The sequence below is a fragment of the Brachypodium distachyon genome, chromosome 3, assembly GCF_000005505.3.
Source record: "Brachypodium distachyon strain Bd21 chromosome 3, Brachypodium_distachyon_v3.0, whole genome shotgun sequence".
Lineage (NCBI taxonomy): Eukaryota > Viridiplantae > Streptophyta > Magnoliopsida > Poales > Poaceae > Brachypodium > Brachypodium distachyon.
This window is the reverse complement of record NC_016133.3, coordinates 54,542,778-54,566,987: the sequence shown is the minus strand read 5'-3', so window position 1 is coordinate 54,566,987 and position 24,210 is coordinate 54,542,778. Positions and strand designations below refer to the sequence as shown.

At 45.0% G+C, this 24,210-nt stretch overlaps 4 protein-coding genes across 14 annotated transcripts; 2 read left to right on the top strand and 2 right to left on the bottom strand.

The window, feature by feature from the left end:
- Nucleotides 1-3,620: 3,620 nt before the first annotated feature.
- On the bottom strand, nucleotides 3,621-4,386 carry LOC100829313. Its single transcript, XM_003572858.2, has 2 exons — nucleotides 4,141-4,386; nucleotides 3,621-4,039 (listed from the first exon to the last, which is right to left on the bottom strand). Exons 1-2 carry the CDS (start codon nucleotides 4,279-4,281, stop codon nucleotides 3,869-3,871), a joined length of 312 nt encoding a protein of 103 aa, XP_003572906.1. The 5' UTR covers nucleotides 4,282-4,386; the 3' UTR covers nucleotides 3,621-3,868.
- A 2,005-nt stretch (nucleotides 4,387-6,391) lies between these two features.
- On the top strand, nucleotides 6,392-10,826 carry LOC100829012 (shugoshin-1). 9 transcript variants are annotated; one of them, XM_014900232.2, is made up of 19 exons: nucleotides 6,392-6,516; nucleotides 6,644-6,715; nucleotides 6,813-6,967; nucleotides 7,086-7,123; nucleotides 7,224-7,332; nucleotides 7,792-7,815; nucleotides 7,910-7,978; nucleotides 8,064-8,111; nucleotides 8,201-8,300; nucleotides 8,483-8,540; nucleotides 8,648-8,779; nucleotides 8,859-9,012; nucleotides 9,111-9,179; nucleotides 9,271-9,315; nucleotides 9,410-9,521; nucleotides 9,886-9,943; nucleotides 10,027-10,143; nucleotides 10,241-10,520; nucleotides 10,644-10,826. In XM_014900232.2, exons 2-19 carry the CDS (start codon nucleotides 6,700-6,702, stop codon nucleotides 10,683-10,685), a joined length of 1,626 nt encoding a protein of 541 aa, XP_014755718.1. In that variant the 5' UTR covers nucleotides 6,392-6,516; nucleotides 6,644-6,699; the 3' UTR covers nucleotides 10,686-10,826. The 9 variants fall into 9 exon arrangements, with proteins under 9 accessions (XP_014755718.1, XP_014755724.1, XP_014755721.1 ...); XM_014900238.2 differs by having other exon boundaries at nucleotides 6,516-6,715; nucleotides 8,201-8,234; XM_014900235.2 differs by having other exon boundaries at nucleotides 6,516-6,715; nucleotides 9,114-9,179; nucleotides 9,280-9,315.
- Nucleotides 10,827-11,177: 351 nt separating this feature from the next.
- On the bottom strand, nucleotides 11,178-15,116 carry LOC100835228 (probable protein phosphatase 2C 27). 2 transcript variants are annotated; one of them, XM_003570273.4, is made up of 4 exons: nucleotides 14,701-15,116; nucleotides 12,795-13,019; nucleotides 12,464-12,675; nucleotides 11,178-12,064 (listed from the first exon to the last, which is right to left on the bottom strand). In XM_003570273.4, exons 1-4 carry the CDS (start codon nucleotides 14,776-14,778, stop codon nucleotides 11,497-11,499), a joined length of 1,083 nt encoding a protein of 360 aa, XP_003570321.1. In that variant the 5' UTR covers nucleotides 14,779-15,116; the 3' UTR covers nucleotides 11,178-11,496. The 2 variants fall into 2 exon arrangements, with proteins under 2 accessions (XP_003570321.1, XP_024316346.1); XM_024460578.1 differs by lacking the exon at nucleotides 14,701-15,116 and adding an exon at nucleotides 13,798-13,978.
- A 6,304-nt stretch (nucleotides 15,117-21,420) lies between these two features.
- On the top strand, nucleotides 21,421-23,839 carry LOC100828711 (F-box/LRR-repeat protein 14). 2 transcript variants are annotated; one of them, XM_014901598.2, is made up of 2 exons: nucleotides 21,421-21,640; nucleotides 22,464-23,839. In XM_014901598.2, exon 2 carries the CDS (start codon nucleotides 22,476-22,478, stop codon nucleotides 23,745-23,747), a length of 1,272 nt encoding a protein of 423 aa, XP_014757084.1. In that variant the 5' UTR covers nucleotides 21,421-21,640; nucleotides 22,464-22,475; the 3' UTR covers nucleotides 23,748-23,839. The 2 variants fall into 2 exon arrangements, with proteins under 2 accessions (XP_014757084.1, XP_003572904.1); XM_003572856.3 differs by having other exon boundaries at nucleotides 22,410-23,839.
- Nucleotides 23,840-24,210: the final 371 nt, after the last annotated feature.

Genomic DNA, 24,210 nt, shown 5'->3' with positions numbered 1-24,210 from the left:
GAAAGAAAATTTGAAGTCTACTTCGAATTCCCATCCAGTTCATTGTCGATCTCCATAATCATCTAATCAAGGCTAACACTAACACCATCGCACTAATCCCCTCGTCAGAGATAACCGACGGGGCAGCACCTGTTCTGTTCTATAGGAGCGGAGGACCATGGGCAATATGGGAAGAAGAGTACTCAATGTTTTGCTTTGCAAAAGCTGGATGCATGCCCTACCATTATTTGTCGCACAGCTCAAACCGCATTTGAAAAGGAGTAAGTAAATAAAGTAAATTGCTTTGACTAATCAGTCGGGAAACTCGAATCAGGTTTCTTCTTCTTGGGTTCACCGTTCCTTGTTCCTGCGAGCCGCGTCGCGTCTCCATTGGGACCCGCCGTCCAACGACTAGTTGCCACGAATAACCGTATTTCTCTTTCTGTTTTTTTTATGTTTTTATTCTTGTAGTGCGAAAATGAGGACATTAATTCGCTAACCTAATACTCCGGCTGAAAAAGAAAATTCCGCTTTCGACTGTCAAAGAAAAATCAAGAAAATGAAGCGTATGGCTAATTGAGTCAGTCACACACGCAAGTTGTATTTAAAGGGGTGTGTGTGCTGTGTTTAGTTTGATTTGATGTTCATCTGGAAAGTAAGCAAACGCTCTGGTACAATCGAAGCCACGCTAATCCGCGGACTAGGAGTCCGATGGCTCGCAACGGCACCATGTGGAGGGAGCGTGTATTATTAGCTTTTCTTGAGGCTATCTTTTATTTTATTTAACAAACGTACTAATTGCTGTCACGAATATTTTCTATATAAAAAAAAGTTGCTCTCACGTATCAGTAGGTGATGTGGCTTTGAGATTTTTCCTTCCGAGCGAAGCAAAGCATTCCATTTCCCATCATGGATGTTGTTTAATGACTTCCTTTCTTTCTTTTTTTCTCAACCAGGCATGGGTGAATTAACGATGTGCGCTTGGGAACGTGGTTGTGGAGCGGCAAAAGCTAGCAGCGTAAAGTAGCAGCTGGTGGTCGATAAAAAAAAGGAAGTAAAAAGAAGCTTTGACTACGAATACCAACAACAATAACAATATAAACTAGCGAAGCGCATGGTTGTACTACTCTTAAACACAGCACACGAAAATTCAAGGGTGAGTACGATCTTTCGCTAACGACTAAACCAATAATTTAAGGTGAGTAGTGTATAGTTTTGCGCCATGTGTGTTAGCCCATGTTGAGCGTATACAGCGACGAATTGATAAAACGTATCGGCCGCTACCTGATTAGGTGGTTAATCAGGTTGTACTCGCGACATACGGCGTAGCCTGACCGTCGCAAGCCGCGCTGTACGCGTCCTCGTGGCCGCCCAGTGCCAGTTGCCTAGTTTATTATTCGTAAAGTCTTGGGATAGAAATACGGAACTGTTGTCGTCGTTTTATTTTATTTTTTTTTCAAGAATGTTTTAGTTCAAATTTGCACTAAAACAACTATAATAATTTAGGATCCAAAAACTCATATGCACAACTTAAATTACTCCACACGAGACGCGCCAGGTAGCTATGTCCACGTGCCGCCGCGGTTGCCTTGCGGTGGGTTAGATTAGAACATTCCGGCAGGCGCCACAGCTGTGTTGTGTTCCGTTCCCGTCGAGACGTCTCTCGCGTCGCTGATCCCCACGTGGTGACCTTTTGGTTTTTCTTTTCTTTCTTCCGTGTTCCAGCCAAATGCTTCACCGTCGCGGTCTGTTTGGAACACGGCTCGTAGCTACTAGCGTAGGGTGGTTCGGATTTGAAAAGGACCCGCGGGCGATTTGAGGCAAGGCAGGAGATTGTAGAAAGACGGCCGTGCATGCATGTGCAGGCCCGGTGTTGAGCCAGCTCATGTATATACACCTTTGTTCCGTTGATTAATTGCCGGATACAATCATACAACTATACTGGTGTATGTATTATTCCTTTTCCTCGGTCAGAGCGGCCCCTTTGTCCGGCATGACACGCGTCCATGGGCAGATGGTGGCTACTGGCTAGTCAGTGTAGTCGCGTCGCGTGCTAGCACTCTCTCGTTTGTATCGCGGTTAATCGGTCTGGCCGGCCACAGACGTGTGTACGTATGCGGTGAGTACTATACAGACTGGCGATCGACGTGCTTGTTCACTGTCATCGCTCGGGAATTTGGGCGTCCACGGTTTGCCGCACAACTAGTAGCGCAGCTTGCACGCAGCTACCGGGCCTTCCCGCGGGCCACGCGCAAAGAAACAGAACGCCGAGCTCTTCTTTTCGGGCCTCGGCCTCTCGGGGGCATTCTCTTCGGTGGCCACTGTACGGGCCATGTTACAACCATCAACGGCACCAAACCAGCCCAGTGGCGGATCCTAACGGGCCTGTTCGTTTCTATCCCTACAGGGATTAAGATTTAAGAGGGGCTAGAGGAAAATTGAACTACAGTAGAATATGTATTCTAAAAAAAAATACAGTAGAATATGTCAATCCCCACTGAAAATGGCGTAACAGAACTAGGCCTTGTAGGGTGAGCTGCACCCACATAATTTGGCAATCTCTTTGTAATTTTCAAATTTTCTGTGTTTTTTAATCCATAACTTGATATTATTAGTGTTATTTGCACCCACATAGTATAAATTCTTATCCGCCACTGCTTCCACCGTTATTCATACAACTATACATGGCTCAGCAGTCGCAAGATTTGCGTCGTCTAGCCGTGGAGATCAGGATGCATCAACTGACTCCCCGTCGCATGCAACCATCCAAACACACCTTAGCCATTGACAACGTGGTTGCCCAGATGATGCGGCCGGTAAGAACAAACAGGGGACCTCTTTGTTTTGTTTTGTTTAAGCCTTTTCTCCACACACGTTCTTCTTTTGCCTGTCCTTAGAACGTCATGCATACATGCACCGCATTTCTTTACAGCCCAAGGCTCCACTTATCCGTGCCTTTCAAAAAGGTGCCTGCCCAGGAGCTAGCTAGGCTCAATCGATCCACTAATCATCTAGCTATCATTAGACATGTGTACTGAGAAAACAAACACAGTGGGTGGATATAGAAAGAGGAGTTACTCCTAGCTTTAGGGCACTGTCCCGTACGTCTTTCCGGCCTGGACATAAAAGTACAGGTACACGGCGAACAACACTGCAGCATATCCGGCAATGCCTCCATTGTTGGGGTTGGTATTGGCTACGAACTCGGAATAATGTCCACAAAAATTAACCACCATGCAGCTGCCGTACAGCTAGCTTTGTGTAGTGGTACTGCTCACTGAAGTTGGTAATACACCCCACCATATATATAGAGAAAGGACTCTTTTTTTTTTGGCAAAAGAAAGGACTTTTACACATTGTACTAGTTAATCAACTGATTGAGCACTTGTACTTGCAACAATCAGTCTCTGTCGAAAACTCCGCCTGCGAGTAAGAACGCAGTTATGCGGGTAACCTGCGACTTATTCTCGTTGATCAGGATTTAGCTAGCTAGGCTTGTGTACGTTTCGCTCTTATGCGTCAACAAATTAGGTCTCTCTTCTCTTGCCGGTTTAGGGGTTACTACTGAAATTTGGATGTGTCGCTGTTATTCTGTAAGTTCACATGCACACACACTCGAAAAGATCCGGAGGCAGACGACAACTCGTGAATTTGGACCGTCGCTTCAAATTTGAACTGTCGTCAAGAGGTCAATTAGTACTACATCGGAACTGTTCCTTCTCCCTTTTTGCCACAGAGATGCAGAAATAAACGAGTCAAGCTTCACCCCATGTGCTCACTACCAGAGCTTACATGGAACTTAAGCAGCTACCTATACTGCTAGCTAGTCAGAGATGGAGAGGAGAAATGGAACTAGATGAAAAGAGAACAAATTTCTTTTCTTGGTCGATCAGTGATGCCTAGGACTGTGATCGCTCGGGCCGTAGTAGTCCTCGTGGAACTCCGGCAGCTTGTGCGCCACCGCCCGAACTTCTGCTGCCACAGCAGCGCTAGTAGTTCTCTTCGTATCGCCAACTGACGTGGTGATAGAATCCTTGTCCACCACATTGTCGATTGGTTTCTGCATTAACAAACACAACACACGTTAGCATCTGCAGAAGCCGGATTCAGTGTTTCAGATATACAACGAGTAGTGATCAGCAATACAGAACCACTACTTACATCAATGGCCGTTTGGCTGCCGCTGACTGACGCCCGGGTCTCTGCGTCCAGCCGGATGGCTCGGGCCTGATCCATAGCCCTCGACAGTACCAGGAGGAAGATCGCAGCTGCAGCCAATGGCAAGTAGCTGGAGCTCCTCATCCTGTCAGAAATACGATTAAGATCGAGAGCACTTGATTTGCTCTTCAGCTGAGGCTTGAAGCAAAGAGTCGAGCTGTAGGTTAGCTAGCTAGGCCAAGGCGATCTTCGATTGAACTGTGAAGTATTCGACATTCCAAGCAGACGGTATATATACACCTCCTGCTTTGCAAAATTGCAAACCCGTCCCGGTGTTTGCTGCACTCATGTCGTGGGTACAGGACTACACCACGTCAACATATAAACATTTTAATAAACTGCTTTTCTACTTGCAGATTGTCTCCGGGTCACTGTCGCTCGGCTCGTACCCCATGCATGCAGGAGCAGGATGCAGCGACGCCTTACTTAATGGAGTCCCTGTCTGAGTGTCTGCACGGAAGCTGGGTCATGTTTGATGATTAATCAATTAACCTGCCGCCGGTGGTTCTCCCGGGATTAGGATTAGGTGCCCGTGCTAATTAAACGTTGCGGCACTACTTGGAGGTACTGGTAGCAGCGAACAGAGTCGTCAGGTTTTGCGTTTGGTCTTTACCCTCAGGTTTTGCCGCACGCACGCATCGTCCCCCAGGAATGTCGCGAGACTGTCCGTCCGTGCTTATTGGACTGAAGAAATTAGTTAAGCGAGTACCTACGGTGAGAAGACGGAATGGGTGTAAATTAGAAGCGGTTTGCGCATTTGTTGGGCCCGTGTTTTGGACGTAGCTAGCGTACAGATGTATGCTTGTAGTGCAATATACGGGACGATATGATCCCATGCGCGGTATGGCTACGTATTCTGCCCTCGTGGCGGGTATCTGACAAGCCGGGCCCACTAACTGACAACATTTTTGGCTGGGATGGCAGTTTTGCGCAGGACCCCCTCCACCTCCCGCCTTTTCAGAACTAATCCAACCACGTGTCTCGTACCCCTTCGGCTCTGTCTCTACTTGCAGGAAAAAAATGTGCATCTCAAGGAGCTGACCGACCTCATCGACAGCGACGGCAACACGACTCAGCCAGGTTTGTAGGAGAATGAAAGAGTTGCATCTCGCGTGAGTGCGGGCTGCAAAGAGCTCTTCGGTTGCTTCACCACAAGAGGTATAATTCGGTGTCTTTAAGTTGTCTAAACTACTGCAAAGAGCTCTTCGGTTGCATCACCACGAGAGGTATAACTCAGTGCCGTTAAGTTGTCTAAACTTGCGTGGGAATCGACATCTTAAGAAAATCAACGAAGAGACGGTTCATGAACCGTGGTTAAAGATGAGGAAATAGAAAAATCTATAAATGAAAGACAAATTATTTGTTATATCAGATGAATTATGAGACTGACATGGGCCGGTGCCCGGAGCTCGTTTACTTTCCCTTGCAACCCTTGTCCTCCCTCTGGCCCATTCTGTCGCCGAGCGCCCCAGCCCCCTCGCTCCATCAATCGCTCGTCTTCCTACGCGTCATCACTCCTCCCTCCCCATCCCGCTGCTTAGCGCCCCGGCCCCAGGGGCGGAACCTAGTTGGGTTTTCGGGTGGGGCATACCTCAGGGTTGGCGTTCGGTCTAACCGAACCGATCGTTTCTTGTTTTTTTTCAAATTTCGTTTTTTCATAATTGCTACCCAATCGGTTTCCTCATAAATCAGTAACCGAGGCCTCGGTCTATTGATTCTTTTTGGTTCGGTTTCTGTCCTAACCGAGAAAACCGAATGTACAGGGACTCCCGATCGGGATCGAGATCGTGGCTTCGATCATGGAGACGTGGAAGCTTATTTCGGCTGGATCTCTCGATAATATGGATTACATGGGCCTCTGTAGTGGTTTTTTTTTGAGTGGGCTGTTTTGTATTTAGTTTTTGACAGTTGGGTTGTCCAGCTGGGCTTTTCTACAAGCTTTAAGCCCATGTTTGGTTTATTTGGGTCTATTCGGTTACCTGAGTCTGAAAACCGAAATAACCATTATAATTTCTAATTTCGGTTTCGGTCACTTCAGGTTCGGTCTCGGTGTTTCGGTCCGGTTTTTCAGTCCTCGGTTTATTATGCCCACCCTGAGGCATACCCCATCTAATTATTTTTGAGATCTTTTTTAGCAATAGAAATTATCAGAAAAAATTATAAAAATAATATTGTTGTGTATTTGCCCCTTCCAACGTGAAAAAATCTCAGCGTTCACCCCGCCCAATATTCAAAATCTGAATCCACCGCTGCCCAGGCCCCTGGCTCGTCTCGTCTTCCTCCTCACGCGAGCCGAGCGCCTCCACGGATCCACCGCAGGTAATCTCCCCTTCGATTCTCTCTTGCTCCCGACCGTTTCTCCTCCCGTCACTCCACGAGGCACGAGCGGATCCCGCACTTTAGCTCCCCGCTTCATCTCCTTAATCTTACCCAATTCGTAACTCAGGCAAAAATCAAGGCCGCCCTACCTTGCCCTACTGGGTCCTCCGCCCGTGAGATTCCATGGCCGCCGCTGCCGGTAAGGCTCCTCCCTCTCGCTGGGAACTCGCACACGTTTAGTACCGTTTACGTTCCATGGCGCAGCAACTCAATCCCAGCTCCCCCCGCTTAACCAGGAGCGGCGGCGCTCGGCGGCTCGAGCCCGAACCCGAACCCTAGCACCAAGGGCCCCGGGTCCCGGCCGGCGGGGAAGCCCGTTGCGCTCGCCGACATCACCAACACCGGCCGGCCCAACCATCCCAGATCCGTCAGCGTCGGCGACATCCTCAAGGTAATTTCTGCTCTGGTTCTGACAAAACAGCGAGCCTAGGTACTACTAGCTGACTCTGCCGAGGTTGGTCCCAGTTTCCAAACTAATGCCAATGGAGCGCTTGCTTGCTTGCTTGCAGGAGAACTCCAAGCTGGCTCATCTGCTTGCGGAGAAAACGTATGCGCGTCTGGCCCCTCCCTTGTTCACATGAAGTGGGGCTGACTGATGTTTCTCAAGTACTAGTAACATAAGTTTTGGTTCGATCTCTTGTTTGCAGCAAGATCATCGAGCTCAGCGGCGTTGAGATCCAGAAGCTGCGCCTCGCTCTGCATGCCACACACCAGAAGAATTTGCAACTTGCGCAGGCCAATTCTCAGATCCTCGCGGTTCGTATACTTACACACTACCTGTCCCTATCCATTCTCTCCTTATGTGTGACCATTCTTGCAATAGTGTTTTGAATACTTGTGGCGATTCCAATGGAAGTGGCTGAGTTGCCAACCAAAGCAATGACGTGCTTACAGTGTGATGCACATGTAAACAATAACGAAAGAATAATGTTTTTTTATGTGTCTTCAATATGTACTGAATTATAGGCATAGACGGTCCCAAGCCCGGGTAAAGGAGGAGGGTTGTGATAGGCTTGGCGAGCCAACGTAAAAACTAGCCATTCCTATGGATATGAAATCCTTCAATATGTACTGAATTAATCAAGGTTGTAAGAGGAAAAATCGAGTAGATGTATGTCTTTAATGGTACTTAGGAAAGCATCACGTAGTTAGATTGTTTTGTGGTTCTGTGTAGCCACTGTCTGATCGATCCATGTGTTTTGCGCTTCCCTGCAGGAACTAAATCAGGGAAAGGATAGAGTAAGCTGTCACCTTTTTTTGCATGATTTTTCGACTTTCAAATCTCATCATGTGGGTTATTGATTGGGGAATTATCTGTGGATGTAACATGCAGTTAAAGGTATTACAACATGAGCTTGGATGTGCAACAGCAGTGCTTAAAGTAAAGGCTTCAGGGCTTGAGGTAAAGTAAGAGCATGGATTAACCGAGCTTCTGTGGATTACAGATAACATGATTTTTTTTGCTTTCTTTTGTGTATTTATTATAGAACAATATGAACACTGTTAACCAACTACAGAAGGAAGTAACTTCACAGGTAAGCGGCAAATCTCTCAAGTAAATTAGGTCACCATGTTCTTCTACAAGAGTTCTAATTCTGAGTTGTTTTCCCTGCAATGAATTCAGGAGATAAAAGCTGCACCTTCCGAGCTCCCAAAAGGTGATGCTCGTCGAACTGATAATAAGGCCACCACTGTTAACATGCACTGTTCAGTTGAAACACAAAGTAAAGCTCACTCTTCTTTCCTTATTTCTTGCTTGGATTTCGATACTATATGCTTGATAATTGTTTCTGCAATTGTATTTTATGGTTCAATCAATTGGTTCAATCAATTTTCATTTCTACTTTACCTTAAGTTATCCACTTTTAGAAATTTTATATACCAGTTTCTGTCAATTTCTTCACAGCTGCTGTGCCATCTAATATTGTCCATCATGAGGCGCCACCAGATAAAACAAAAAAGAGGTATTGACGTATTGTACATCTGTTTACAAATACTTGAGAGACAATGGCATATAGCTTACTGAGTTTTAGGTAGCGTGATTTACCTGAGAAAATTTCTATTGGTTCAGGACGTCAGTGAGTAGGTGCACAAATAAAGAAAAGTTGGAATCATGTGAAGGTACAAAAGGCACCAGCACAGTCCAGCAGAGCTGTAAGCCTCGCTTGCAATCCACTGGGTCATCGCATCATGAAGATCAGAGGTAGTTTTTTGCTCACAGAATTTATTCATGCTATAATACTATACAATTAACGCTTGGTAACTGTTTGGCATGTGACCAGAAACACACTACGGAGAAGGTCAGCTAGGCTGAATGCAGGGTCTTGTGAACTGGCAGAAGTCTCTGATGAAACCTTGGATGAGGACACTGCCGTGGCTTCATCTTCTAGTTGCAGTGTGACAGAACTTCATGAACCAAATTGTGGAAAAGATACGGTAATATATTGCTATTCGCTTTCCATTGGGAGTTCTGAATGTTAAGATTCAATATGGTGGTTCTCATTTCGTGCTATATTTGTGGATCTAATGTGCAGCAGAAGGCAACACAAGATGAACTCTTATGCAATGCAGCAGGGCATAAAGTAAAGACTTCAGTACTCAAGGTAAAGTAATTCCACTGTTAGACTCAGCTTATAGTTAAGGATGTTACAGTTTGAGTTTTAGCGTCTGATATCCTGACTGTAATTGTGTAAGAAAAATAAGATGAATAAGCAAACCCAGATGGAAGTGAATTTGAAGGTACGCAGCACAGTTTTCCAGTTATTTATCAGCCTACCTATCATGTTGGAGTCTTAGTCCTTATTGCGAGGTTACTTACTTCCTATGTAACTAGGAGGTGATACAAGAAGCATGCTCCAGCTTTGCTGGAGTTGAGGACCTTGAGGCACGACAAACTGACAATAAGGTCATGAATACCAAGCCAAACCATTTGGTAGAAACTCAATGTAAAGCACCTGTCGACCCTTCAATTATTTTGCTGTTATATTGCACTCTTCTTGGGCTCTTGGTTGCTGCACATGCCTGCACTTGAGGTACTTAGTCATCATTTTTACCAAGGATTCAAGCGTACCATGCTCATCCAAATTTTGCGTTAGTTTCAAATGAAAAGATTTGGTAGTATGCGGGGAAGTCTGAACAAAAAGCACATCTTATTTACCAATGCCCGAGAGCCCATTGTCTCTAGGTTAATAGGTTTGCTAGTGGTGTGAGTGTATGCGCGGATCACTAGCTAACTGTATCTGTTTGGTAGTCTGAACCCTTCTTTTGAAGGGAAAATGTAATCTTACTGTAATGGTACTTCCTTTCCAGCTTCTGTGCCATTTAATATTCAGCATACAGAACCACCCCAGGAGAGAGCAAACAAGAGGTATGCCCTATCATCCTAGTGATCTTTGAGACGCGCTCACAATTTCCCTAAGAAATACTCATTTGACTCAAATCTGGTTGTAGGGGTGTAAACAAACGGAAGTTGGAATCGTATGAAGGTCGAAAAGACACAAACATAGAGGACATTAATGCCAGACTTCACTCAACTTCTAGTGAACCGCTGCATCATGAAGAGACAAGGTAAAGCCTTTGCCTGCTTGCCTTTCCCTACCTTCCACCGATACACTTATCTCTCTGATTGGAACATGGCAATCATGGCTGGCCTAAACATTTGCAGAAAATCTCTAAGAAGAAGATCCTCAAGACTGAACCCAGGATCTTGTGAGGTCACAAATGACACTCTTGAGACTGCGCAAGATATTGCTCCTTTAGCCGCCCCTTCCAGTTTAAATGTCTCGATCGAGCAGAGCAAAAATGAGAAGCAAAATGACCGCTGTGCCTGTGAACCTTCCGAAGAGCAAGCCACAGAGAGACGTTCTTCTGTGCAGGTGACAGGTAGAAGGTCTTCGATGCGGACATCAGGAAAGGCCGTCTCTTACAAAGAGATACCCCTGAATGTAAAGATGCGACGGCCTTAACTACAGTTAGTAACATCTATGTGTGTGTGTGCGTGTGTGTCTAAAGGAGTAGAATTTTTATTGTTGTATTGATATTGATTGTATCCTGTTGTTTTGCCTTAGCAGGGAGGACTGCGGTCTCTGCAACTTCCCATATCTGTGTAGAACTGAACTGACCATCGATTTATTGGAGACTGCCCAGACATTGTTTCCTATTCTGATCGTGCACAAATGCAGTCAACATTAGTGAGATTAGCAGTGTTGTTGTTCTTACTGCCTATTGTTTTATGTTGCGACTAGAGTTAAGAGGCAATGTTCTGATCAATTTTATAATGGTTGGGCTTAGTTCAGTCATAATAGTTGGCTTTTCTAGTGCAATCATGCTGACTTGCTGCTCGATTTGGCTCAGCTAATGAGATTTTAACCGTGTAATGTTGTTTATAACAGCAAATCGATCTATCTGATCTGACCTGATCAACTCCACGATTGGATCTTCTCATTTTTCTGTCCTGTGCAGATCCATATCAGCTTTGAAAATGCAATTCAGCTTCCTCATAAGACTATTTTTAAACATGGACATGAACCACTAAATGGGTATAAGACTGCTTTCCAAACAGGCATAATAAAACATGCAATCAGTGATCAACGAGGTGGTCATCACATGATAAAACTCAAGTTTCATTGACTTGAACGACCACAAAATAGTTTCTTTAACACCCAAAAATAAAATAGGGGGAAGAAAACATCGCACAATGAGCCTCAAAGCCCCCTGGATGCAGATACGCTAAACCCTTAACCAGGCACCCAACTTATCTACAGTCCCTCACAGCTGGTTTATTCTCAGGTAACAATAGCCACTGACATTTCAACAATGGATGATGGATAGACAGCAGTACAACGCCGGAATTTCTACATACAATTAACACTCAACAATGTAGCACAGAATAAGGATGGCGGCGACAATGGCACACCGCTATCATTTACCTTCCAGGAGGACCCTGAGGCTGTGGAGCCCTTCAGCTGATATGGTCCGCTCAACCCGACCTGTCCTGTTTACTCTTATCTGAGGAGGGGCTTCCTGGTGGAAAGAGACCATCACTGCTGTTAGGTTGTCCGTGGCCCCTCGTCTTATTGCTTCCTCGATGATCTCCTTGCAGCATAATCTCAGGTCATTGTGCTCTTGGAGTCTTCTCCTTGCGAAGTCTACAGAGTTTTGGTTTGAGAAGTAGTCCCAGATACCATCACTCCCAATAAGCAAGAACTCGTCCTCCTTTGTTAATGTGATCATCTTCAGCTCTGGTTCAGCACTCAATGGGCCTCCTGGCTCCCCCATCTCTTTCAGGCCATCGAGATGCCAGTCACCAAGTGCTCTCGTGACTGCTAACTGACCATTCAAATAGCCATCATCGACATAGCCGCCTAGTGATTCTACACGCTTTCTTTCATTGAGGCAGCAAGTCCTGTGGTCCTTGGACATTTCAATTGCCGCACCACGCCGGGAAAGGACTGCTCGACAATCACCAGCATTAGCAACCAGAAGAGACCTGCATAAGATATGATTAGCATCGCTAATCACTTGGAATCACCCAATAACATAGAAACCTTCAGTAGAAAGTACTGCCAATTCTGGTATAACATGACGTACTGCCAATTCAGTAGAAAGTACTGCCAATCCAGGCTAGTTGACAAGTTTTGAATTATGATGCATTAAATTTTAGTAACTTCTCGAAATGGTAAATGTTCAAATACTTCTGGATTGACTCACAGGGACATGCTGAACATCTGTCATAAGCATTCTAATTTGAGAATTAGACATAGCACGCAAAACAGGTAACTTAGGGTCCAATCCATTGGTACTCTAATGCATTAGTATTTTCTGTTAATCAATGAAATGATAGTGCATAAAACAAGAGAGGAAGGATTGCATGTGACAGGAATAGTACCTTCCAAAAATCATTGCTGTAAGTGCAGTTGTTCCAGAAGAAAGTGCATCATGGCGAGAGCACTTCTCTGCAAACTGACTATCAGTTTGCACAAATGACCTCCTAACAACCTTCTCAAGCTCAAGAGGAAAGTCGGCGTCTTCCACGATGATCCGTGGTAAGTTATCACGAACATAGTGAGCAGCGTCTTTTCCACCATGTCCATCAAAGACCTGAGCATTGTAAGGACAAAATGATCTTAGAAAAAGCTAAACATATAATGTTAGTACTGGTTATTAGTTTGCTATGAAGTAGACATGTTTTAGAAAAGGAAGAGTCAAGAAGCGATTACCCCATAGAAGGAAATAATCTCATCATCAGCCTTGTTACAACCAAAATTCTTCACTAGGTTTGATATGCACACATGTGCATCTTCCATGTAATCACGGCCACCAATGTCAGACCACTCGCCTGATCGGATGGCTGGGACAAAATTGTGCCAACTCTCTCCAGTGCCAGACACCATCTTAGTTTGCTTGAAATCAAGAGACACCATGTTCTCACAAACTCTCTCCATCTGCACATTACCCAAAAAACAAAGATTAGGTCAAAGCAAGAAGCAACTGTGATAAATTAAACAATAGCAGGATAAATCTGAGATGGTGGGATAAAGGACCACCCAGCCTTTTAGAAACAATAGAAATGTTGGCAAACCAGTTAAGAATCTATTTCCCAACCCTCAACTCTGCCAACAACTAAAATAACTTAAAGAACGTCGTCGCTATCACATAGAAAGTGGATGACTTCAGTAATAAATACTAATCCACCTAGTTGAAAGGGACATATAAACAGAAGCCTAACTCAGTCAAGTCGGAGAGGAACCCTATGGATAAACAAGGCTACAGATAGCCATTTCTAGAGAGGGGATTCATAAACAACAGGAACCCCTCAAGAAAGCACACAAGGGTATTAAACAAAAGAGCAAATCTGATAACATTATATGAACTCAAAATAGCAAGCAGTTGTGACAATATGATAGGACAACATAAACTCCAATTGTTGCCCCCTATGGAACTTCCAGGTGTGCATTCTTGTGCCCCACTCCATAGCCCTGTTCCTGCTTGCAACCACCATTGCAACTAAAAAGGGACAAAGCTACCCCATCATTATGTAATTCAGAGCTACGGAGTACATGGATCACTTATATACATGTTAAAAAACGTGTCGCTTCTAGAGGCTTGACAGCACACCTAGCTTTTTCTTGACCTCAATCCAGAAAGAGGTGCAGCACTACCTGAACTTTACCAGTGCTGATTGTTCTATGCATATAAAGAGTGCGGATGATGGATTATTACCTTCTGCCCAACAATATGTCTTTCTTCTTCTTCTTTTTTAAGTGAACAATATGTCTTTCTCTGATGCTTCAAACACAGAAAGGACACTATTCCCTTTTGGTGTTAGAATTTGGCATTCAATTCGAGGAAAGAATTCAAGTACTACTTGTGAACTTGGCGGTGTTCAATTTTCTGTGCGTTCCTGCTTGGTATGAAAAAGTTTTCAGGTAGAACCGTACCGTCACATGCAAATATCTTGCTCGCAGCATATGAGAGGATAGCAAGCGTACACGTCGACTGAAAACCCCACACGATTTCATCACAGAATCAAAACGTACAACAGGAGAACAATGCAATGCGGAAACAGACAGGACATGACATCCACAGGCCAGGACAACGGAAAAACAGATTGTGTTTCTGCAGCAATCCTAGAAATCCCAACTAGAAACTTCTTGGTCGCTGAACAATTCAAAAGTATCTTCCTGATGTTCACACCTTCGGCACAAGAGGTGATAACATGACAGTATAATACTACTACTAGTTCTTGCTAAAGATAAGGGAGTTCACTAATTCCAGCGGGAATAAATAAACTAATCTGTCCTCCAACTTCGCCTCAAGGTTTTGAGAAAGAAAGAAACGAGAAGCATTCACGCAACACGCAAGAAGTGTGCCTGAAGCAACTAGTAGAGTGTTGTTTTGTTTCTTCTGCTCGACCGGTCGATCAATCATCCCCGACCAAACAGGAACATGCACGAATCATCATCGACCAAAGAAAAGAAAAAACACTGAAATTGATTTCATTTCTTTTGCGGGGAAAAAAAACCCTCCGGATTGGGAGAGGGAAATGGAGAAACAAATGAGAATCGCAAGAGGAGAAATTGAACTTCAATAGAAGGGAGGAGGAGAAGCAGGTTGTTTACCCACCAGGAAATCGGCCGGCCTCTCGATCTCCGCTGCTCCAAAATCCAACCTCTCGGCGTCTTCGAATCCCTCCACGCACATGTCCAGTTCTCAAACGGCAGACGAGTTCTCCTCTCCCTCTCTCTCCCGCTGCAGAGTCCTGGCTTCTATCCGATGCAAATCGATTCGAACTGCAGCTGCTGAGTCCTCTTTCTAATAACAAGGAGGAAAGAGGCGACCGAGGCCGAGGCGGAAGCGAGCAGGGGGTATCCGAGCCGGAAGCGGGAGCGGAAGATTCCCGGGAATATCTAGGAAAGCTTTGATGCGGAGGCAGTGATCAGCGGAGATGGGAACTGGGGAGGGATTGGATTTGCTGCCTTCTCTGTTCTGTGTGTGAGAGTTTCCGATTATGTTATGAAACGGAGGACTGGAGGAGAGGAGAAGCGAAACGGTATTTATTCAAGGCAAAGAGCGAGAAAAATCACGTGTCGATCAAAACCGTTCGGTCACACTAGCGGTATTTTATTTTTATTACATATCTAGGTGAGGTACTTCTATTTTTATTATATATCTAAGTGAGGTGAATACGTCAGATGCGTCTCTTCGCCGTTGGATCAAACACGGAGCATGCCGTTTTTTCCATGCAGTCCATGTATCAGTACCCTCGGCTCAAGAGGTGGTACCATGGGCATGAGTCACGGCTTACCTCATTGTCTTCAAACCACATTTGTTGCTATAGATAAATTGTACTCTAGTTGAGAGAAAACGTGTGTGGGATAGAAACGGAAGTGTCTCCAAACTGTTGGATCAAATACGGATCACGTCGTTTCTCCCATTTGATTCCGATATAAGTAGCCTTGGTTCAAGATGTGGTACCATGGGCATGATCCCCGGTTAACCTTCATGTCTCGAAATCCACCTTGTCCTTGTGGATATCATTGCACATACAAATCGACGCCTGGCTAACAGACATATATCACCTTCTAAAAACAACTATCTATCATGCCCATCGTCGCGCTTCGCCCTTTATACTACCTTGTCGATCCCAACACCTTCGAAATTGGGTGTGCCACCGCTGATTGTCTACTTGAATCTTAGACTAAAACTCTAATCATTAAAAGGGGTGGCTATTTCTAAGTAGAGGGATTATTTCTCAATTGGCAATCGTGGGCATATGACGGAGATATTTCTCGATACTTACACAAATCTCGGTGATCAGATCGAACATCCATCGGCATTGATCTATAAATCTCAAGTGGCTAATAAATAGCAAAGCCGGATAATTACCTTGGGGGAATCCATGGCATGAGCGGGAGCGGAAGATACACGGGGATATCTAGGAAAGCTTTGCTGCGGAGGTGGGAATTGGGAAGGGGATGGATTTGCTGCGTTCTTTGCTTTGTGTGTTTGGGTTTCTGATTTTGTTATGAAACAGAGGAGAAGAGAAAGGGTATTTATTCAAGGAAAAGTGCGAGAAAACACATGTGTTGATCAAAACCGTCGAGGCACGCTAGCGGTATTTAATTATATTTTTTATTATTTCGGTGAGCCGAGCATGCGTTTCCCCTCCGTTGGACCGAACACGGAACGTGCCGTTTCTTCCACGCGGTTTCGGTGTCAGTGCTCTCGGCTAAAGAGGTGGTACCGTGGGCATGATTCATGGTTTGTCTCCATGTCTTGAAATCCACCTTTGTTGCTATGCATAAACCATACACTAGTTGAGAAGAAGCGGTGTGCGAGACAGAGAGAGAGAGACGAAAGGAGGAAGAGAAAATGAGTGAGTGAGAGAGAAGTGATCAGGTAATCAGGAGAAGTCTCGAATGTTCGACGAAAGCGAAACGGTGGCATTTGATGTAATTACACAAAAAGTTAATGACATTTTTTAGAGGGGACACGGGTGCGGCTTGGAGCGTTCCCAGGCCGAGAAGCTTAGGCTTTGGAGTCTCCTTTTTATTACTCTGGTGAACCCAATACGTCGGAATGCGTGTCTCCCCGCCGTTGGATCATATTAACATGGATTGCACCGTTTCTCCTATTTGGTTCTCGTATCAATGCCCTCGGCTCAAGTGGTGGTACCGTTGACATGATCCACAGTTAACCTCCATGTTTTAAAATCCACTCTGTTGTTATGGATAAAAACCAGTGTACATATCTCAATGGATTTTTTTTTTTGATTGGTCACCTGCTACAAAGAACTTGCTATCACGATCGTGCTTCGCCTTTCTTCTACCTTGTCGAGTCCAACGTCTTTGAAATTGGGTGTGGCGCCCAAGATTGTTCATTTTCATCGCGGACTAAAACAGTAATCATTTGAAGATTGTGGCTATTTCTAAGTCGTGGATTTATTTCTCAATTGACAATCTTGGACATGTGATGAAAATATTCTTACACGGTGTAAATATCAATGATCCTATCGGGGGGCTATTAGCATCGATTCATAATGGTTTTCTCAATGGCATAAGAAATACAGCCACCGGACCAATCTCTTCTCTCGAAATGAATTCTTGACACCCTCGTTAGAAAAAGAAAACAACTTCCCTTCAAACAAAAAGAAAGAAAAAGAAAATAACTTCCCTTCAAACAAAAAGAAAGAAAAAGAAAACAACTCTTTGTACCCTGGCAAGATCGAAGAGAAATAAAAAAAAAAAGACCGTTCCATGATTCTTATCGCGAGCGAGCGATGAAACCCGGGAGAAAAGATGTCCTGCTAGCTGTCTCTTGATCGCTCTTGATCGTCAAGGTACCCGGCCGGTCAAACAACCGCATCCAGTTCCACTTTTAAAATATAGATTCAGAATTCACCGGAGGTGACACTCGAGATACACTCCGTACATGATGTGGTAAATCTTTAGCTGACTGTGAAGCAGCAGCAGCATGAAGTAGACGGCAGGGAGCCGCCAGCCTTACGCGCAAAACGGTGCTACTATCCCAGAACCGGAACGAGAACAATAGTACTTCGTAGGGAGGGAAACGCAAAGGCTGTGTGTCCCCGGGCAACGGCCAGAAACTTTGGGAATGGACATCGATTGGATCGGAGAGACGCGGCTCTCACAACAAAATCCCCATGAATCGATGGTTCCATCGATCGTCAGCACCGGCGTCAGCGGGCGCCGGGAACAACACGCACAGGAGTGCTGATGAGTGCGACTGATGGTGGGTCCACACGTCGGCGTCAGGGAGCAAGATGCATGTAGTACGTGACACCCGGGTGGGACACGTGGCTGAGATTGGGGAGCTTTGGTTTGACACGGCACAGCGAGGGTGCGAGTGAGTGAGTTACCAGAAATGCATGCACGCTGTATATATACTGTATTTGGCAATTGGACACGCGTTCGCTTGGCCCTGCTCCATCGGCCACTTGCCGGATCGAGCAACACGATCCCTCCCCACTCGTGGAAATTAACTGTTTCAGCGCACAGCGTATGCGAGAATGCAGATTTCTTTTCTGTTCTTTTCTTTCTGAGAAAGCGAACGCTGATGAATTACTTTGCAAGACCTATATATAGCTTTTCAGGTCAATGCTAGTAGTAATATGTTTTGATGCCTTTGCCTGCCTAGCTTTTCGATCGGATGTTGCCCGTTCCACTATAGTAGTGTCCTAAATGCTCGACAGCTGCCAGCTGTTATTACAAGAGTGCTGCACTACTATAGCTTATCTGTTACACCTGTCGCCTGGCCAATTTCTTGTGGGTTGTGGCGATCGAAAGCGTGAGCCTCCTTTTACGTGTGCTCACACAACTTCTCGAGTTCGCAACGGTGTTCTGGAGACCGGTAGTCCAGATCGATCGACGTCCAGAGATTCTAGAACGTACTACTCCAGCACGTATTTAATTTCTCTTCTCCGGCAATAAGATCAACGTGCACATTCACGAAGTGGCGGAGCTTGGAACCGATTCGTGAACGGCCGGATCAACGTTGATCGCTTTCGTAGATTAGGTTGTAATTTTGATACTTTTTCCGTCCAACAAAAAATATATCAACTTTGTCAAAATTTAGATGTATTTAGATATGACTTAGTGTATAGATGCATTCAAATTTAGTCAGAATTAAGACACTCTTATTGGGACGGTGGAATACTCATAATTAACTATGGAAAAAATGTACTACATAATAAGTTAGCAACAGTACGATTTGATCAAAGAAATCGCACGCTTAAGGGGGACAAGCTGGTCCACCTCCACTATGCTCCGTGACACATCAAATAGAGATCGCGAATATATATGATTTGATGATTTCGGAGACTATTCCTCGAAGACGACGACGGGAAAAACACCAAAGCTGCACCCGCACGTTTCTTTTATTTTCTATTGAATAACGAAGCAAATTAATTCTCAGGTAGATATTGAAGTTCTATTAGCGCAAACTGCAAACGCAACCACGAAAATGCAATGCGACACCCATGACGCGCTTGGCGTAATAATTAAGAGAGAGAAAATCACATTAGAACGCATCGAAATTAATTCTCTCGACCAAGAGAATAAATGTATTAACTCGAAGCTGGTACCAACAATACATGCACTGCTCAATCGAAAATACAGTACTCATCGTGATCAGCGGTCGATGAAACCGGAAACAAAATATGTCTTTGTCTCCTTGTCCGTTTCGTCGATGAATTAACCAGATTCAAATGTATTCGAGGCGACACCTCTAAACTCTTTTACAACTTTCAAAACGGATTGATTGGATCGAGTAGCAGCACAACAGGATGCACGTACGTACAGCGGGGAGCCGGCATCTAAACGGTTGTTTGATTGAAGTAGCAAAACAATTGAGCTCCAGTCTCCAGGGCCATACTAAGCTGGAGTCAACTCCTAGGCGTTGTAGCTAGCTAGCTGGTGGAGCAGGTTGGTGTAGCGTCACACAGAAACATGATTTCTGTTTCTCAAGAAGAGACGAGACGCACGGCCAAACCCCACCATGACCGGGGGGGCGCCCCAAGCCACTTGAAGCAATGGTCAAACCACCCGGAGGGGAAACACGACGGATGTGCCCCGCGCAACCACCGCCGGCGACGCAAAACTTGGGAAAGCAAGCCGGCGATCGATCGAAGAAAACGCGGCACTCCCACGGCCACGTACTAGTGTAATATGTACATCATCAACACACAAGCTGCTGCAATAGTCTGCATCGGCGTCAGTCAGCGGGACACGTGGACGTAGGCAGCCGTGGTTAAACGACACGACACCCCTGACACCGTCTGTCAGGTGGGCTCGCTGCAGCACGTCCAAGAGAAGAGCGGAACCATCTCGTACGTGTCGGGGGAGAAAGGGCGTGTGCGTAACACGTGTACATAAACAAACAATTAAATTCGTACCCTCCTCACCTGGCCAAATTTCCTGATTGCTCAAGTTTGCAAGGATGTCCCGGAGATCAGTGTAGTTCCAGCCTCGACTTTCCCAGAAACTGTTCAGAGTAACCCACACCTGCCAAAAAAAGATCGATCACTCTCGCTATCAAGAACAGGCGAGCAGAGTGCAATACTGTATTTGTATTCGAAAGGAAAAGAAGAAACAGGGCAATGCTGTTAAGACCCGTGGGTCACATCAAACAGATATCGGGAATGAAATATGATGATTCTAGAGACTTTTTCCAATCGAACAAAATTAAGGGCGAGAGAACCATCAAAGCTGCTCCTCCCACGTTTCCTTTTTTTTTCCTTTTAAATAACGCCTCCGGAGCAGATTCTCAGCGATAGCACCGGTTCACACCTGCAGGTCGCAATCACCCGAAAAATCCACCGATCCGCACCTACAGATGCTGCTCACGTCTTCTTCCTGATCCTTTGCATCACGAGGCGATCCAGAGTGACCGGTGGAGAGTCAGAGTGACAATTTTGCCAGGTTTATTCTCCTCAATTTTATTATTTTTCAATTACTAGTAATTCATAAATATTTGTTTCTAAATTTACACGGATACTAACTCTTAACTTCTCGACCCGATCACTCAGGTTCGTAAGTACAGAGGACGCCAGGACGGATGATACGGGACGGGACGCAGAGGATACGGCCGGTGCTCGTAGTGCTTACGCAGAATCGGTGGCCTTTTCTTTATCCTCGCGAAAGTTGGCGACGGCGACCGATAGGGATAGGGACGACACGAAATCAACGCCATGGATAGAGAGATGATCATCCAATCCAAAAAGAAAAATTGTATAATGTATAAGTAAATTATTATTTCTTGCTAGCTTGTAGCCTAGCTTCTTACCCAATAATGCCGTGGATTCTGATTCACCGTTTCACCAAGTAACGACAGTGAGACGTGATGATTGATCGGGGCCGAGCTAATGCACAAGCTTTGCCACCGCCTTTTTTTTTTTTTACCTTTTTCCAGGGAAAAGCTTTATGCGCTTTGACTGTGCCTTTTATGTGCTTTGTCACTTGCTCATCTTTGGTTCAAATCTGCAATTGTTACATTTTCGGGAGTGGGATGTATAGAAGATACACTGAGCGTGACACGGAAAAGGAACTCACACTTTTGAGTGCCATTTCCGGTGTCACATTCTCGAAGCTACTGCAGCTCATTCTGCTTCTTTTTTTTAGAGTCCTGGAAGCTCGTTCTGCTGCATGGTTAACCGTTGACACCTACCTTGGTTAATGGAAAAGGCAGAACCACTGCCAGGTTCGTCAAAAAAAAAAAAAAACACTTGACACCTATAGGGAACTTTAGCCCACATCACGGCCCACCAGCCCAACACAGTCGGAGAACGAGCTAGCCCGATAATTAAGCCTCAGCAGCCTAGATAGGGGGCATCTTCTCCGTTCTCCACCAAAACAGAACACCAAGCCAAAGGGGACTCTGAACCGCGAGCGAGGGTTTTTCGCCTCGGACCTCGCCGCGGAGATTTTCCTGCCTGCCTACCTCCGCCGAATGCAACCCACGATCGCCGCCGTCTCAGCTGTGTTCTTCCCTTTCAGCTGGTGCTAAATCCCCCGGATTCTGCTGATCGCTGGTTCCTCCGCCCGAGGTACGGATTTGGGTCCATTCCTTCTTCTTCTTCTTCTTCTTCTTCTTCTTTTTTTTTTTTCCTTTTGGAGCAACCTTGAATCCCTGATTGAGCAGAGACTACTGCTAGGCGAACCACTCGATTCGTGCTCATAGTTCTTCCGATTCCATCACGTACTGTCTAGATCGATTCGATTGTCGCGATTTGTTCTGTTGATGCCATTAGCCCGTTGTTTATAAACCTGGCTTAGTAGAATCTACTCCCTCCGATTGCACTAAAACAGCGACAATTATTTAGGAACGGAGGGAGTATGTGTAATGCTGGAGGAAATAGTTTGGTTTAGCTAGTAACAACTGTTCTGGATGTAATGGAACCCGGCCACTTATGCCACCTGTTCTGGATTGTCATGAAATCGTTATTTTCATGTCATTGGTTAGATGCTTCCAGATATGAGTTCAGTTCAACTGGTGAATGTTTAAGTATCTCTTTGGGCTTTGTAATTCTTATTAGTACTGTTCGTAGATCGGTAGATGGTATTATACCTCCACGCCGGTACACTTGGTTTCGACAATTGCACATAATCTGGGTATTGGTTTAATTTCCTTTTTCTTATAACTGTGTTTGTTCCACGATTTTACATAGAAATAGGTCCTGCATTATGTAGCGTTCTGAAGAAGATAAGCACCCAAATCTTCCAACACATCTAAAAAGCTGAAACCTTTGTCAGTGTTTCCTCTACATAAATTTTACTACTGCTATCTGATTACCTTTCTGATCATAAAATTTCCAGTTCAGCGCCATGCCATGCAGACCCTTGAGGGTTGAGATTTCCTGACTTGTGCAGCTGCAGTACTCGATGGAAGACCTCCCTGAGCCACTGCTAGCCGAGATCCTCAAATGGATTACCAGGGCAAGTGATCGCAATTCTCTATCCCTCGTGTCAAAGCACCTCTACACCATTGAGGCGGAGCATAGGGACACTATCCGCATCGGTTGTGGACTTCACTCTACAACAGAACCTTTAGAATCACTTTTCTCCCGGTTCCCCAATTTGTTGAAAGTTGAGATCGATTACTCTTGTTGTTCGTCCAGTCAAGGGAAGCAGTTGGACAACCAAGGCCTCCATATGCTTTTATCTCACTGCCCCTCACTGTCTGATCTCACCTTAAGCTCCTGCTCATATGTCAATAACTCTAGTCTAGCTTATGTTTCTTGCTTTGCTAAGCTGAGGTCCCTCAGGCTGAAATGCACATCAACAGTAAATTCGAGTGGGCTTCTTTCGGTGGTGGCTGGTTGCAAGAGTCTTTCACTCCTCCACCTTGTCGACTGTAAGGGAGTAGATAACATGGAATGGCTGGAGTACCTTGGCAGGTATGGATCATGGGAAGAGCTTGTGGTAAAGAATTGCAACGAAATCAGACGATATGACCTCCTAAAGTTTGGTCCAGGATGGGCGAAGCTCCAAAAGTTCGAGTTTGAGATGAATGGAAAGTACCGGTGCACTCCGCCACATGATCCCTCCTATCCACATAGCTATGACATAAGCTGTGAGAATTTGAAGGAACTTAGGTTGGCTCGTATTGTAACGACACAAGTATTCGGACTCCGTTTCCTCTTGGGGAAGTGCAAAGCATTAGAGAAACTTTGGCTCGAGTTTGTTGTTGGTCTAAATGAGAATGAGCTGATCAAAATCTTCCAGAACTGCAGCAACCTTAAAAGCATCTCAATTTGGCGCTGCAGTTTTCAATTTGGGACTGCATTGACTAATAATACATTTAAGGCTCTAGCCCTCAGCTGCCCAATGCTTCAGGTTCTTGAGATCTCCTGCAGAATAGGCTACACACAGAAGGGTATTGTAGCACTCGTCCAGTCCTGTCCAATTCGTGATCTTGTACTAAACGGTGGCAGCATTTTCCGTGACGAGGGGGCGGAGGGCCTCTCATGCTCACGGTTCTTGGAGAGGCTGCATCTCGTGTGCTGCAGCTCTATAACTGATGCTGCGATGAATTTCATTATAGAGTCTCCTTGCTTGAGTAATCTCACACTCAGCAGATGTGATAATGTGACAGATGATGGAATGGCTGTGCTAGTTATAAACCGTAGTAGTAATTCCCGTCAAAAACTGTAGTAGTAATAATTATAAATTAATTGTAAGACAGATGCACTCATTTCCATTTACAATAATTCAAATGTTTTATACATGTTTTTGGTAATTCAACAGATGGTTTAGACTTCTTTTATCCATCTTCTTTTGCTGTCCTTTGTGCATAGATTTTCATTTTCTCTCTATGCTTAATTTGAGTGGCAGAGTTCTTGCAATTTTTTTTGGCGCAAAAAGAAGGTGTTTCAAGAATTTGCCAGAATTCTTTCATATTATGACAGTTGTTTTTGTTTCTGTTTTTAGTCCTTGCATTGCTTCTGACAGGAAAAAACAGGGGAGTTCATGTGATTGTGTTCTCCAAACATCACCTCTTTTTGGTATGGCCGTATGGCTGTGTGGGTGTTTAGATTCTGAAGGAATATCAGGTGCTTTTGGCTGCTTGTAAAACATCAGCTGCTTTTTCGATACTGCAAGTACCTTGTCCCCATCT

What these genes read in the sequence shown, in the direction of transcription:
- LOC100828711 (XM_014901598.2), top strand. Translation starts at nt 22,476, where the DNA reads ATGGAAGACCTCCCTGAGCCACTGCTAGCCGAGATCCTCAAATGGATT.
- LOC100829313 (XM_003572858.2), bottom strand. Translation starts at nt 4,281, where the DNA reads ATGAGGAGCTCCAGCTACTTGCCATTGGCTGCAGCTGCGATCTTCCTC. An exon ending in GCAGCCAAACGGCCATTGAT is followed by an intron (nt 4,040 to 4,140) that starts GTAAGTAGTGGT and finishes TTGTTAATGCAG; the next exon opens with AAACCAATCGACAATGTGGT.
- LOC100829012 (XM_014900232.2), top strand. An exon ending in CTGTTCAGTTGAAACACAAA is followed by an intron (nt 8,301 to 8,482) that starts GTAAAGCTCACT and finishes ATTTCTTCACAG; the next exon opens with CTGCTGTGCCATCTAATATT. An exon ending in CCAGATAAAACAAAAAAGAG is followed by an intron (nt 8,541 to 8,647) that starts GTATTGACGTAT and finishes CTATTGGTTCAG; the next exon opens with GACGTCAGTGAGTAGGTGCA.
- LOC100835228 (XM_003570273.4), bottom strand. Translation starts at nt 14,778, where the DNA reads ATGTGCGTGGAGGGATTCGAAGACGCCGAGAGGTTGGATTTTGGAGCA. An exon ending in AGAGGCCGGCCGATTTCCTG is followed by an intron (nt 13,020 to 14,700) that starts GTGGGTAAACAA and finishes GGTAATGTGCAG; the next exon opens with ATGGAGAGAGTTTGTGAGAA. An exon ending in ACAGCAATGATTTTTGGAAG is followed by an intron (nt 12,065 to 12,463) that starts GTACTATTCCTG and finishes TATCTTATGCAG; the next exon opens with GTCTCTTCTGGTTGCTAATG.